The sequence below is a fragment of the Triticum aestivum genome, chromosome 7D (assembly GCF_018294505.1).
Source record: "Triticum aestivum cultivar Chinese Spring chromosome 7D, IWGSC CS RefSeq v2.1, whole genome shotgun sequence".
NCBI classification, from domain to species: Eukaryota; Viridiplantae; Streptophyta; class Magnoliopsida; order Poales; family Poaceae; genus Triticum; species Triticum aestivum.
In genome coordinates, this window is record NC_057814.1 from 623,309,855 (window position 1) to 623,323,839 (window position 13,985).

At 43.1% G+C, this 13,985-nt stretch overlaps 1 protein-coding gene across 2 annotated transcripts; it reads right to left on the reverse strand.

Moving 5' to 3' along the window:
• Positions 1 to 12,385: 12,385 nt before the first annotated feature.
• LOC123168922 (uncharacterized) lies at positions 12,386 to 13,741 on the reverse strand. Of its 2 annotated transcripts, none has more exons than XM_044586786.1 (3): positions 13,342 to 13,741; positions 12,971 to 13,180; positions 12,386 to 12,853 (listed from the first exon to the last, which is right to left on the reverse strand). In XM_044586786.1, the coding sequence occupies exons 1-3, from the start codon at positions 13,366 to 13,368 to the stop codon at positions 12,656 to 12,658; spliced, it is 435 nt and encodes a 144-aa protein (XP_044442721.1). In that variant the 5' UTR covers positions 13,369 to 13,741; the 3' UTR covers positions 12,386 to 12,655. The 2 variants fall into 2 exon arrangements, with proteins under 2 accessions (XP_044442721.1, XP_044442720.1); XM_044586785.1 differs by having other exon boundaries at positions 12,388 to 12,853; positions 13,346 to 13,609.
• Positions 13,742 to 13,985: the final 244 nt, after the last annotated feature.

The following is a 13,985-nucleotide window of genomic DNA, read 5'->3' on the forward strand; positions in this document are numbered from 1 at the left end:
ATCTACTTGCTGATAGTGGGCCTCCTGCCACGTGGCGTGCCTAGTCAGAATTGTGTCCGTATACAAAACACCATTTGCACCGTATATGCATGCCAAAACCAAGTTGTAGCATCTGTTCAATGTATGCCGCAAGTTTTGGCACTAAAGTGATTTTTCATGCCAAGTTTTAGCACCGATGGTGTAATTGACTCTAATTAAATCCTAACAGGTACAACGTTGATTAGAGGATTGTCAGTCCTTCCAATTCTATTTGTTTAAACACAATAGTACAAGCGCCGTAACTGACGTACACAATCCTTCCGATTCAGCAGGGATGCAATTGCCATGTTGTTAAAACGAAATATACTATTATACCCAAGAATCTGGAATTTACCATAGAAACAAATACGCCTAATGAACATGTTAGAGCATGTGCATGTGTAACACACGCTCAGCGAGCTCCGCGTGCCGCATGTGTCAAATGGGTGACTAGGCTTGATGTGACAGCAGGCAGGGATCACATTCCGTAGAAAACTAGGACACATATCACTTAAACTGCTTTAGGTCGCATCAAGGACCGAGTTAGCTCTGCTTTCAACATTACTAGATCTAACTTTCATTGGTGCAGGTCCTATTTATTATAAAGCGAAAGTAAAAGAGACACATGGAGAGTCCAAATGATCCACTAGTTCCATTGCAATGTGGGAGACCCACTTATATACATGGTCAAGGGATGTGTTGGGGAGACACCTCTTCCCCAACAGACACCTTTTGGGAGGCATCCCTCCCATACAATTGATCACATGTTTTTATTTCTCAACACTCCCCCTTGATCAATTCGTCATATGTATATTGCAAACTGAAAACTCCTTCAAAAACCCTGTGGGAAAAATTGAGGAGAAACCTTATAATAATATGCCATCGAAAACTCCTTTAAAACCCAGTGGGAAAAATATAAGGAGAAACCAATATTGCATATATCCGCACTTGTATTTATATTGTCTCGTTAAAAACCTTAGATGAGAAACCATCATGGAAAACTCATAAAGGGAAAAAGAGTACAATATGAGTGATTTGAGGATCACCAACGGGTTATAACTTGGGATTTTACTCCCCCTGAACTTTGCAAACCTCAAGAATATCTCATACCAATTCCACGAACCTAGTTCTGGAATGTAAACATTGACAGAGATATTGTGAATATCACAATAATCTGTTTGCATATTATCCTCTTACATTTCTGTAATTCACAAGGATAAATATAACCCATAAGCAATACAAGCGACATTATCTTAGTAGATAATGATAATCTGCACATGATTTCACATGTGGCCAATCATTCTATGAAGTCATCCACATTTTCTTATGCTTCAAATGAAATAGAATGATCACTGGAAGGACTCGTTTAGAGTCTATTCTGAATACTTCCTTCAAAGTACTCTTCCAGCAAACCCAGTCTTTGATATGGCATTGTGGGATCAGATAATTAGCCACTGTCAATATATCAAACAATGGTCCCATCTTGATTTTTCGAATGAAATTGATCAAGACCCTTTGTGCCCTGGATATATCCCAGGATATTCCTTACACAAACCTTATACCTTTCAGGGAATTGCACTCTCAATAAATTGCCAAAAACTATAGTGTCAAGCCTGACATATTTTGCAAGATATATGAGTGCTTCGTTGGTATTTAGATATGGCAATTCATGCTCCTCTATCACTTCACCATCTCCCCTATGTCTCAAGGATCTGTATCCCATATTAGGTATAACATGACCATATGTGTCTTTGATATAATATATCCATATTGAAATTCTTCAATACTTCTAGATATATGAAGACTGATATCTTAGGGGGATATGCTCAAGTCATAAACTTAGCATAATTTGGTTTAACCCAAATATCCGTCTTAACATGATTGCGTGTATTTCATCGACACCACAAATTAAGGTGATGTAAAATCCAATCCAGGATTTCTTCATGAATACATGTCAATAATCATTAGTATGAGAGTAATCCTTGTCAAGGAATAACTCACTTAGTCGGTTGCACCACACAATTCTCCGACTACTTCAAGTCATAGACTGACTTCAGAAGTTCCACACATGCATGTTGCGATTTACCTTTGGATTCAGAATATTAAGTCATTCAATGACTTCAATATATACATCCAAACTAATTGACCCATGGGAGTATGTAGACATTACACACATCAACCGTGTGGGTCTATACTGCCATTAACATTCAGTATCGAAACATAATTCCACTCATACCAAGAAGGTATACTACATCGTAACCGATGTCGGGTCTCTGCGAAAAACCCTTGTGCTACAAGCCTCACTTTCTCACCACCTCATTTATTTTTGTTTCCAAACAAAAATTCACTTTTCTTCCCTCTGGAAGATACTTATGAGGAGCAGGTTTTACAATGGTAAATACCTCTCTTTGATGAGCGAGTGCCACTCTTCCTTAATTGCTTCCTTTCATTTGAACCAATATAAGTGCAATAACACTCTCCATGGATTTGGTTCAGGGCCCAAAAGGATTCTAGCAATTCTTGAGAAAATTTTTATGTCGACATATGTAGACTTTCTCATATACGATTCTCATGAATCAATATCATCGTGGAATTCTTATTATGCCTCTTCACTCCTTGTGATTTCCCACACCAACGGAGTCAAGGTGTTTCGATGTCCCAACACCTAAAATGTGTGCACATATGTGTTGGACTTTGGATGCCGCGCATCCCTCAGGTGTCATTCAACCCGAGGTTGAATCATATTTACTGATCGAGGAGTCAATCTCCCATGTTTCCGCTGAAACATATGAGAACTTAATCTCATACGACCAGAATTCTCCCCCTCTTGCTCTCATCTAGGGAGACGAGTGGTTTATTAGGCACCTCCACTCGTTCTGGTACTTGACCATAGTGACACCTTTGTCATCAGTAAATATACTTGGCAGATTATTTGCAATATGCTACAAATTTCTCATAACCTGAACATGCAGTTCAGATTCTTAAGTACGCGGACAAAATGTCTATGACATTTCTTATCCATTTCCTGGCATTCTTCGTGGTACACATCTCCCCCTAATGCCAGAAAATGTTCTTATTGTAAAAGCAATCAGCGTATGGGCTGCAAATAACTCCCTTGCTAGGGTTAAGGTATTCGGCGGATTAACGAACATACCACAATTATTCCTCACATAGATCCCAACCATATGTGAAGGCCCATGATGTACGCTGGGGTGGTGATATCGATATACAACCGAATTACCGCAGATGGGAAATACTTCACTTATTCCACGTACAAACTGCAAGGGGGTGCAGTATCATTTGATCTCATTTAGACCAAATATGCGGAGTGTGAGACCGCATGTTACCATCAACAAAATGTTGGTAAATCACAATTCTGCAACATTGGCTATGCAGTATTGAATCTCTTTCATAAGAGATCTAGCCAAACCATTCTGGTTATGTACCGTATACTGAATATAACCATTAAATGTCCGTGAATCAACTTCAACGACATTTTCATTCCAATGGAATTATCCCACGTTAGGATAATTTGCTCTAAATTCGTCAATTTGAGCACTTAATCTTCTAGATGCGTCTGTGAACACCATGAAGTACCAAGATAACCCAGATAATGGTGAATAATCCAAACATATTCTTGCATTCAATCAAGAATATTGGCTGGCTCATTTCAAATTTTAAGGTGAGAGTGCCTTAAAATTAATTCCCCAATGTCACATGTAGTGCATAAAATAATCTGATGATTGTTGGGAATATTGCAACTTGTCAAGTTGTGGCCAACAGAATTGTCAATAATTTCTCTAATCGTCCAATACCATGATGATAAAGGAGGAAAAATTATTATGTATGCAACAAGATTGAGTATGAACTGACTCGTACACTCAATTATCTCAACTATCATGTCTGAGGGACAATATGTTGCAATTTATACTATATGTAGTAGTACAATTATAGGCTAATGATATTTAGGGATAACTAGGAGACTACACAAGATCTCCAAAAATATCTTTGGAATATCATTCCACAAGCATATCATCAATATATAGGAGTCTATTCTCCTTCTATCATGCCAGAATGTTCTCTGGTTGTTTCCTTTTGAAGTAGAACTTCAAACTTATCCCATTAAAATCATTTGCCTCCAGTGAGATGGTGGTATGATTCAACCCAATACTTGACTGATTGGTAATCATTAGTATGACATTTCGTAAAACCACCATTTTGACAAACTTGAAAATTGTCATTATGATCATTTAAATTAAATGATCCATTCCCTTTTGAGATATACACTCATTTCTGCTTGTCATTTTTTTCTCTCTTCACTTTACATTCAACTCCTCATGGTTCTCTAACCACTATTGCTTAGTACTAAGAGTACTAGCGTGAATTTCAGGCATTGCAACCTGAAACAAAGATGATATTTCTGTTTACCATCCTAGGAGAACGTAAAGTGCAGTAAGGACTTATAGTCAGATATGTATCTGAAGCCGCCTTATCACATACTCTCAACTTAATGTTGATTTATAGACAGCTGAATAATAAGCCTCAACAGACTTGAAGTCCTTAATACGAATGAATAATCCTTCGTGTGATGCTTATAACAATATATCTCGCCTCAATGAAGCCTTAGAGGGAAAATGGATATTCATTATCCATTACATACTCAGTTTAAAAACCGAGTCATTGCGATGTCACATAAATGCAAATATGCACATTTTAGCTATTTATAAATAGCCATGACATTCTCTGCAGGTGGAGTCTTTATGGCCACAAGGCCATGGGTTGACAAGATCACTATGTCCACGACCCATGTCAAATATAATTATTCCCACCTAATGTCATCGCATCGCATTACCTTTCGAAAGGTGAGCCATTTGATGCATGAAATACTCATGCATTAATTTACCTTTAGTAAATTAAGTAGGATAAAAATGCTATGGCTAAGCATAATCATGGTCATGGTGATTCTTAGTGATTCATAGGGCACGCCTTCCAGAAGAACACCACAATGTGGTGTAGATCTTCAAATTAAAGGTAGTCACCTCAAAAGGGACAAGCCTTTAATTTTCTTAAAACACATAGATGTAGCCGACCACCTAGTGGTGCCTCACTCTTATGGACAGTTCCCATTGATCATAGCCCCCACAACCATATGTTATTTTATAACACATGAAGATAATCACCAAAAAATGGCATAAACCTCTCAGCTGTGCATGAAACTTAATTCATAGCTATGATGGCGTCTCATAAGTTGTGTATGCATGGAAGGTAATCACCAAAATATACAAGTGTTTTGCATAATTCTCTTCATAGAATAATATGCAGCATAGTCACCAATGCCTTGGATTCATCTCCTGATGGAGTATGTGACACTATAGTCACAACCAATGACAAATGCTGTGAAATTGACAAGTATTTGGAAAAATATCATGAAGGTAGGCACCAGCGGTGTAGGCCTCATAATTGCTATGTCATAAATTTTGTGCCTTCACTTTTGCTTTGAACAAATGGAGATAATCACTACTAAGTAGTGTAGACCTCACTCTTATGGAGCATCTCACAACCTTATGTTAATTAAAAACACATTGAAGGTAATCACCATATGGTGTGGTGTAGACCTCGCAGTTGTGAACGAAATTAATTCGTTGCCATAATGCAATCCACAAGTTGTGTGCAAAATTGAAGGTGGTCATTATGTCAAAATGACATACTATAGACCTCACAATAACATTGCATAATCTGCAATTAAGCAGTGAGTACCATTTGTCGATTCCTTGTGACAAATGTAAATTTGACATAGTCAGGCAGTGTCATACACTTCACTACCTCATGTTTCTAAATTTGCAAGCAAATTCCATATTCTATGTGAATAATGGAACCAACATATTGCTTTGCAACAGTATTACTTACGTAATACAAATAGATGTAGAAGTATAGACATACTTGTACAACATATATGAGGATTTTTGGGGTCTGAAATGGTCATTTTACATGATGTAAATGATGCATAATCAATTATTATGCAATTTAGTAAGACCCAATGGTCTATCATGTATATTTGCTCTGAAGCCTGGGGCATAAAACGCAAATAACAATAACCTTACGGTCAAAGTGCTGAAAATAGCAAGCCAGAGGCTAAACTACAAAGTCCCATGATCTTAATGGCTCATTTGTAATTTTCAATAAGCCCGAGGCTTAGCAGCAAATTGGGATAAGCTTCAGGGCTAACCTGATGACGCCTTATGCCACCACAATTCGTCCGGCGCGCGCGTCCGACGACGCTACATCACGCGCTGGGCGGGTAGCAATCTTCGTCGTGATTATGAGGCGCATCAACGCCACGATCTTTTTCTCCTCCTTTGAATCGATGGGTTCCAATGTCTGAGTTCCTTCTTGTTTTCTCCTTCTGTACGTGCTCACATGGAAGTAAATCTTGTGAGTGCATAGATTTACAGGAGAAAATTAATTGGAAGATCACTGGTTAAGCAATCTATTGACTAATCCCAATCTGTTGTAGAAGCACCGCGTCAAATTGATCCGCATCAGCCATCAGAGGCCTTCGTTTGCCTAATGCGAATGTAATTCGACAACTCCGGCCGCCGCGAGCATATGTAACTGCCGGTTGGACGGAGTTTTCCTCTCAGCGGAAGCCAAGCAATTCTCCAGGAAAACCCAAGATTCTCCGTATTCCTTAATCACAAGAAGACAAATGAAATCAACATTCCCATGATTAATCTCATGTACGGATGCATGCATGCTCCATGGTGTTGCCGCTGCATGTCCTTGCGTAGTCAACCATGCCATCGCGTGCTTTTGCTGCCCTAGGGCCACGGCCGCTCGAAGTCAACAGTCGCGGACGACGCCGGAAGCCGCTGCCGGAAAGTCACGGGCACGAGCGCCCGCTCCGCGTTCGCTTCTCTTCTTGTAGCAACCGCTTGGTTGAAATTGATCCTGCATCTGCATGCGATTGCATGTGCGTACAAGAGAAATCAATTGATTGATCACAAGATGACAAAACAGAATCATGTCATGAATTGGAAACCGCTTGATTGATTAATTCCCTCCTACACGCGAACTCGTTGTGAACTGGCTAAATGCCGATCAAATCGCCATGGCTTCGTGCCGCACAACGCCGAGTGCGGCATCAAAAATGCATCTCGCGCTGGATGGAATCGCTCTTCCTGTGATCCGCGCCGTCATTGCTTGAGAGGGCCGTGGCGTGTGTAACCGCCGTTGTCTTGGCCAGATTGCTCTCGGTAGAGTATGTGCTGATAACGTATTATAGAGTGAAAGTAAAAGAGACACATGAAGAGTCCAAATGATCCACTAGTTCCATTGCAATGTGGGAGACCCACTTATATACATGGTCAAGGGGTGTGTTGGGGAGACACCTCTTCCTCAACAGACACCTTTTGGGAGGCATCCCTTCCATACAATTGATCATATGTTTTTATTTCTCAACACTATTATTAAGCTTCTGTAAAGCCAACTGTGTGACATCGCACATGATTTCAAATATGAACTGTGTGCAAATAAAAGGACAATGTGCGATCTCTGACCCATCACCACGATTGACTGTTGAACCGTGTGGAATACATTACACATTGTTGTGTTGGCTGAAGCATGTGCAATGACTTCACAACATCCCACATGATTCGGTAGAACAAATTGTGTGTGAATTTTAGCACACGGTTCATGGAATCTAATCGAGTGTGATGATTGGGCACGTTAATAATATTTCAGTTCAGCGCATCGTGTGAGATACATGCACACAACTGGCTTGCATAACTGCGTGCTATGATTTGTACCATCACCGATGGTTCCTAATAATTACTTGTGTGCGCAGTTGTTTACAGGATAAATTCAAACATATTATACTCCAACAATGAAATTAATTAATTTATGAGATCAAATATCCGAGTAATTTATATGTAGATGAAATGTGAAAGTTTAAAACTAAAATATCTAACTAGATATAGCTAGCTAGATATCATTCTACTTGGGCGCCGGCTAAAAACACGTGGGCGGCGTCCATGTGGCTGACAAACACCTCCATCGCTTAGATCGACTCATTCCCTTTTCACAGTCCGCGGCATCCTCGAATACGACTACAAACTACTTCCTCCGTTCTTGAAAGAGTGTACTTCTAACTTTGTTGGAAAGTCAAATATCTTTTTGTTTGGCCATATTTATACAATAGTACAGCAACATTTATGCCATCAAATTAGTAGCATTACATTCAGAATAAAATATATTTACGTAGGTGAAATTTGAAAGTTTTAAACTGAAATATCTAACTATATATAGCTAGCTAGACATCCTTCTGCTTCGGCACGGGCTAAAAACACGTGGGCGGTCTTAATGTGGCTGACAAACACCTCCACCGCTTTGATTGACTCATGCCCGCTTCGCGGCCCGCGGCATGCATCCTCGAATACAGCTATAAAATGGCATGCAGCGGGGACGCAGGCCTCAGACTCTACACGTTGGGTGTTCCTGTGGGTGGTGTCGGCCAACTCGACGCGCTCACGTGCGTGCTCCTGCTCCGTCCGCTAGTCCATGCAGGGGTTGTGCAACTCCTATATTTCCTCAAGGCCGTCCGCCGGGGACGGAACACGGAAGGACGTCAACCTCCAATTCAAACCCAAAGACCAAGGGGTCAGGAGCAGGCTGCTGGGTGACGTGTGCTCTTGCAAGATGGGGTCGGGCGACGGGCGCAGGATGCAGGATGCACGTTGCCGCGTGGATTGGTTGCAAGATTTTTTGACAAAATTTTAAGTGGAAACTTAACTAGATATAATATATTTGTATTTGATTATTATATTACTACAAATATATACTTACAAGTTAAGTAGCATTTCTCATGCATGTTAAGAGAGTTTTTTTTTCTCGAAAAGGGGCCCTTTATTACTTAAAAGATTTAAGCATTACACCCGGCCTCTGCATAGCTAAGATGCACACAGCCAAACAATATCCTCTCATTCAAAAAAAAAAGGCGAAATACAAGGAAAACATGCAGTATCCGTATAACGCCTAAAGCGGAGGGAGGCCAATCCTAAGATCATGCTGCCACCCATGTTGGGTAAAAGTATCCCTCGCCGTAGCCTCCAATCGTGTACACACCTCCATAAACAGGTCTCGATTCTCCACACATTGTAGAGAGGACCATAAACGAAGAGTCCCGGTATATCTGTAGATAACCTGCATAAGAGAAGTACTTTTATCGTTAATAACCTTATCATTTCTACAGAGCCAAAGCGACCAAATAACGGCAAGCGCTTCCACTCTGAGAAGGGTTCTAAACCTGTGATCAATTCCATGTAGCCAGTTGCCAAACACATTAGCAACACTACAAGGAGGATATAAGTCAGAAGCTATTTGGATGACTGGCCATATAGAACGAGCCAATTTGCATTGAAAGAATAAATGTTTTATTGTCTCATCATGGTGACAAAAGACACATTGTGGACTTCCATGTCAATTCCTCTTAATAAGGTTATCTTTAATAAGAATGACTCCACGACGAAGATACCATGCGAATATTTTATTGTTAAGCGGTATCTTCATCTTCCAGATCTTCTTGTTATTATCAATTGGCACATCAGACTGGATTAACGCTCTATACATAGACTCTACTGAGAACTGTCCATTCCCATGTAGGTTCCATCGGAATACATCAGACCCATGTGACAATTGCACTGTGGACAACCGCTGGAGCAGGATGTTCCACGATTGTTGTCTGGGTCCAAATAAATCCCTTCTGAATGTCACATTTGGTGGAAATGATTCCATTACCATGGCGATAGTATCGCCCTTGTGACGTACAATGTTGTATAGAGCCGGATATTGTTCCCGGAGAGTGGCATTTCCTAGCCACTTATCCTCCCAGAATCTAATTTCCGAGCCATCCTTAATCGAGAGAGTTAGTGTGATTGATGAGGTGGCATGCGTCATAAATTGGGATAGTATATCGTATCAGATCGGATAAAAGTAAAAGAGATAGATGTATCTAACGTACTAAGTGCATCTCCAACGTGGTCCCCTAAAAGAGGCACATTAACCATACGCATACTTGTCTAGACGCGTCTGCGGACAATGACATGAGAGCCGACCATCAAACCATGTACCTCGACGTCTACATACATTGTAAAATGAATTTGAACAAACTAGATGATTCTCATGCAAACCGGATATTTTCTAGATGTGTCTGCAGACAGTGACATGAGAGCCTGCCATCCAACCATGTACCTCGATGTCTGCATACATTTAAAATGAAATTTTAACAAACTAGATGATTCTCATGCAAACATGATGATTTTCATTTAAATTGGAGCAACTTCCTTAGGGAATCACCAACGCCGACCCTCAAACCTCCTGCATCCGTTCGGACCATGCTGTCTGGACCGCGGAAGCCATCCAACGCGGTTCTGCATCGGTCAGCGACGTGGTCTGGACGTGTTTTCTCCCGCAAACCGAAGACAAACGCGGGGGTTTTGCGGGAGTCCGGACCACTCCCAAGCCTGCTTCTGACCGCGTTGGCTCACCCATAGCCCTCCTCCCTTCCGCACATGCGTCCCGCCCGAAACGGTCAGCCGCCCACATTAATGACACGCGGTTGCCAAGGTGCCTACTTCGGCGCCACTCGTCCGTCCCTTTACCGACCACCGGTACTATATAAACCACTGCCCCGGCCATAGCCGCAATCATCCACCTCCGATCCATCTCTGCACCACTCCCATCATGGATTCCTCCCCCGCCAAAGCTCTCTGGGATGGCCTGACGCCGGACTGAAAGAAGGAGATGGCCGCCATTGCTACCAGTTCGCTGGTCGGCAGGCAGCCAGAGGACGACGACGTCCCAATGAAGGACATGTCCGACGACCAGCCGGCGCCACCCTCCTTTTCCCCCATGGTGCCTGCGCCGTTGCATTGCACCATGACTATCGGCGAGGCCCGTGCCCATTACATCGACATGGTGTGGGAGGAGCGCGAGGAGCAGTTCCGGGAGGCGCAAGGAGACACCACCTACAACCACCACGTCTTTCAGGAGCTCCTGTAGGCAGAGGAGTAGGTCGCTGTCGGAAGGGTGATTGCACCGGATGAGGACCCTACAGAGCAGGAGGCGTTGCTGAATCCTACTGCTCCGCCCGCGAGATCAGCCTCGCCCGCAGGCGGTACCGCCTGCGGGCGGTAGAGGTGGTGGCCGTCTACAAGGTGTGCGACGTGAGGCAGGCGAGGCGGTCTTCGACGAGGAGGATGAGGAAATGCTGAGGCCACGCCCCGCCGCCACGACTACGAAGCCGGCACGTCCACGGGCGCCACCTGCAGCGAGGAAGCATAGTCCACGGTAGGTCACTGCCGCTCGGGTCCCAAGAAGGCCACCGCTCCTCCGCTCCCATTGAAGCCAAGCTTGGTGGGTTGAACATCGTCGGCCGATTAGCTGCTTGAAGGCGGACAACTTCACTTCCCGGGTCTTCGGAGGCGGAGTTGGAGAGCGTTGAGGCAGAGCTGAAAAAGGTGAAGCTTCAGTTCTCAGGGTTCATGTCCGGACACGGGGAATGGGCGTCGGCGACCATTTATATTAGGAATTAATTATACCTTTAGAGCCGGACTAGCACCACTTAGTTAATGTAAATGTAATGAAATCTGTCATGTTTATATGAAATCCACCATGTTTGCATGAAATCCGGCATGTTTATATGAAATCGATCCGTGTTTGGTCAAATTTCGTCCGGTTTGTTGAAAAGTGTTTGAAATGTAGGTGGCTACAGTTGAATGGCGGCCTCCCGCATCCGCCCCCCCCTATTCACGGACAAACATGGGAGGAAATTTGCGGGTCACTGTTGGAGATGCCTTTACCTATTCGACATATTTCAACTAAACAAAGATGACTGGAAATTAATATATTCTAAATCTTCGTCGGCGTCCTTCCTCCAAGTCCTTGTTGTTCCCCACGTTAAGCATCCTTCAGCCATGAGCCTCAGAAGGTGAAGCTGCAATTGTTGACGAGGAAGAGTAAGACATGGGACACAAGGCGCCGCAGTCTCCCATGTGCTACTCTTGCTCAGCAGAGTCTGCGGCCTAGACAATGGGGGTTGAGGTGAGATCCATGATGGCATGAATGGGCCAGCCTCATGGTTGTAGTGGCCCCATCGAGGCGCAGCTGCCGGCATTCTCGTCCATGATTGATTATGTGAGACTTGTTTTTTTCTCTTCTCCTTAACGTTAAATTTACCCATTTACCAAGAATATGTATAATCACAGATAAAATACAAGATTTTTTCAAGTACATGTATGACGATCTGTAAATATTAATGAGGTCATCATTTTGTCCGAAATAACGAAGCGGCCACATCTAAGCACTAGTTTTCTTTATTGAAAACCCTAGAGAGTACAAATAGTTGACCAAATTAGTCCACACTTTCATGAAAAGAAATTGAATGTGTGTGCCATGTATCTCGACCAATTTCCAATATGGAAACCGATGGAGATTACAGCCATTCATGCCCATGCATGCCAAAATCCTCGAAAGTACCATGATACTATGTCTTATTCTGTATAGAAGGTTTATCAAGCTTATTCACTAAAATATAGTAACAAACTAGGGAGTGCCATCTTAGATGCCAAGGCTTTAATTGGAACTAGACTAGATTTGAGGCATCGTTAAATTTTTCCAAGGACTTCCTGTCAATCTCCTCAAGTTTGAGGTAAATAAGCATGACCGCTGTCGATGAGGAGACCATGAAAGCAACGAAGGCCAAGTCACGCCAATCAGGGCGAAATACAAAGATTGCCACACCCAAGGAGATTAACATGATCCCGGTTGCCACCAGCATCAACTGCACGAAACAATTAATTAATGCACTAAAATGTATCAGAAATGGTTGATTAGCGAAAACAAATTCTACAGTAGTACTGGTTCATTAGGTGCGGTGCGTCGAACGGCAAATAGATACCTCGGGCGGTGCGCGTGTGCAAATAGCAGACAATTCGCAATCTTTGGGCTCCTGTGTCTTGTTCTGGTCCCGGCGTTTGATAAGCCACAGGTGGCTCATGACCATGGAGTAGAGGAAGGTGATGGCGGTGAAGATTACGTTGTGCTCCGACCATAATAACAAGGCGAACGCAATGAAGCAAACAAACATGAACGAAGTGACAAACACGTGCTGCATGCACACAAAAATTAGTAATCACCATTTATGAATTCATGAACGTAAACTCACATGAACACACCAAGATCGAATTAGCCTTGGTAAGTTGGTAGCTGATGATATAGAGGCATACATGCGCGCGCATGCCATGATGTAGTGATGATATAGAGACGTACATACTTGAAAGATCTTGTGGCCGTCATCGTCGAGGTGCCCGGCCGGCGACGGCGGCCCTTTGCCTTTCGTGGTCTCCGCTGAACTGCCGCTCGGCAGCTCGTCGGGGATTATCTTCGTCATGGTATCGGCAACTAACAAACTTGTTGCGTGGAATCAAGGAGCTGGGAGGAAAGGAAGGGAGGGAGGGTAACAAGGTTGCGACGCACAACAAAACTACCTCTATCTAGATATTTTACATGCCCTATACAACAACCTCTATCTCTAACTAACACACGTGCGTGCGGAAGATCATAACAGCCGGCCGGATGAAAGTGACGTAATTTAAGGTACCCTCTCAATCTGATTATCTCAACAAGCATAAAGAAAGATAAAAAAAGAAGAGATATCTCTCTCCCCCCGATCCAATCCAATCTTCCTCCACCCACCCACCGCCACCGCACCCGCCAGCGACCCCTCCTCCACAGCCGCACCGCCGACCTGCAGCCCGTCCCCCAAGCATCTCTCCCTTGGCCCAGATCCAAATCCGGCAGGCAGGCGGCGGCGGCCATAGCGGCGCATGCGGATCCGCGCCGTCGTCGAGACGGTCGGGTCCTTCTATAGGATTTGTCAAAGTTTATTTATACTCCACAAAGCGAGACAGGCA

What these genes read in the sequence shown, in the direction of transcription:
- LOC123168922 (XM_044586785.1), bottom strand. Translation starts at nt 13,462, where the DNA reads ATGACGAAGATAATCCCCGACGAGCTGCCGAGCGGCAGTTCAGCGGAG. An exon ending in ACGGCCACAAGATCTTTCAA is followed by an intron (nt 13,181 to 13,345) that starts GTATGTACGTCT and finishes GTGTGCATGCAG; the next exon opens with CACGTGTTTGTCACTTCGTT. An exon ending in GCACACGCGCACCGCCCGAG is followed by an intron (nt 12,854 to 12,970) that starts GTATCTATTTGC and finishes TGTTTCGTGCAG; the next exon opens with TTGATGCTGGTGGCAACCGG.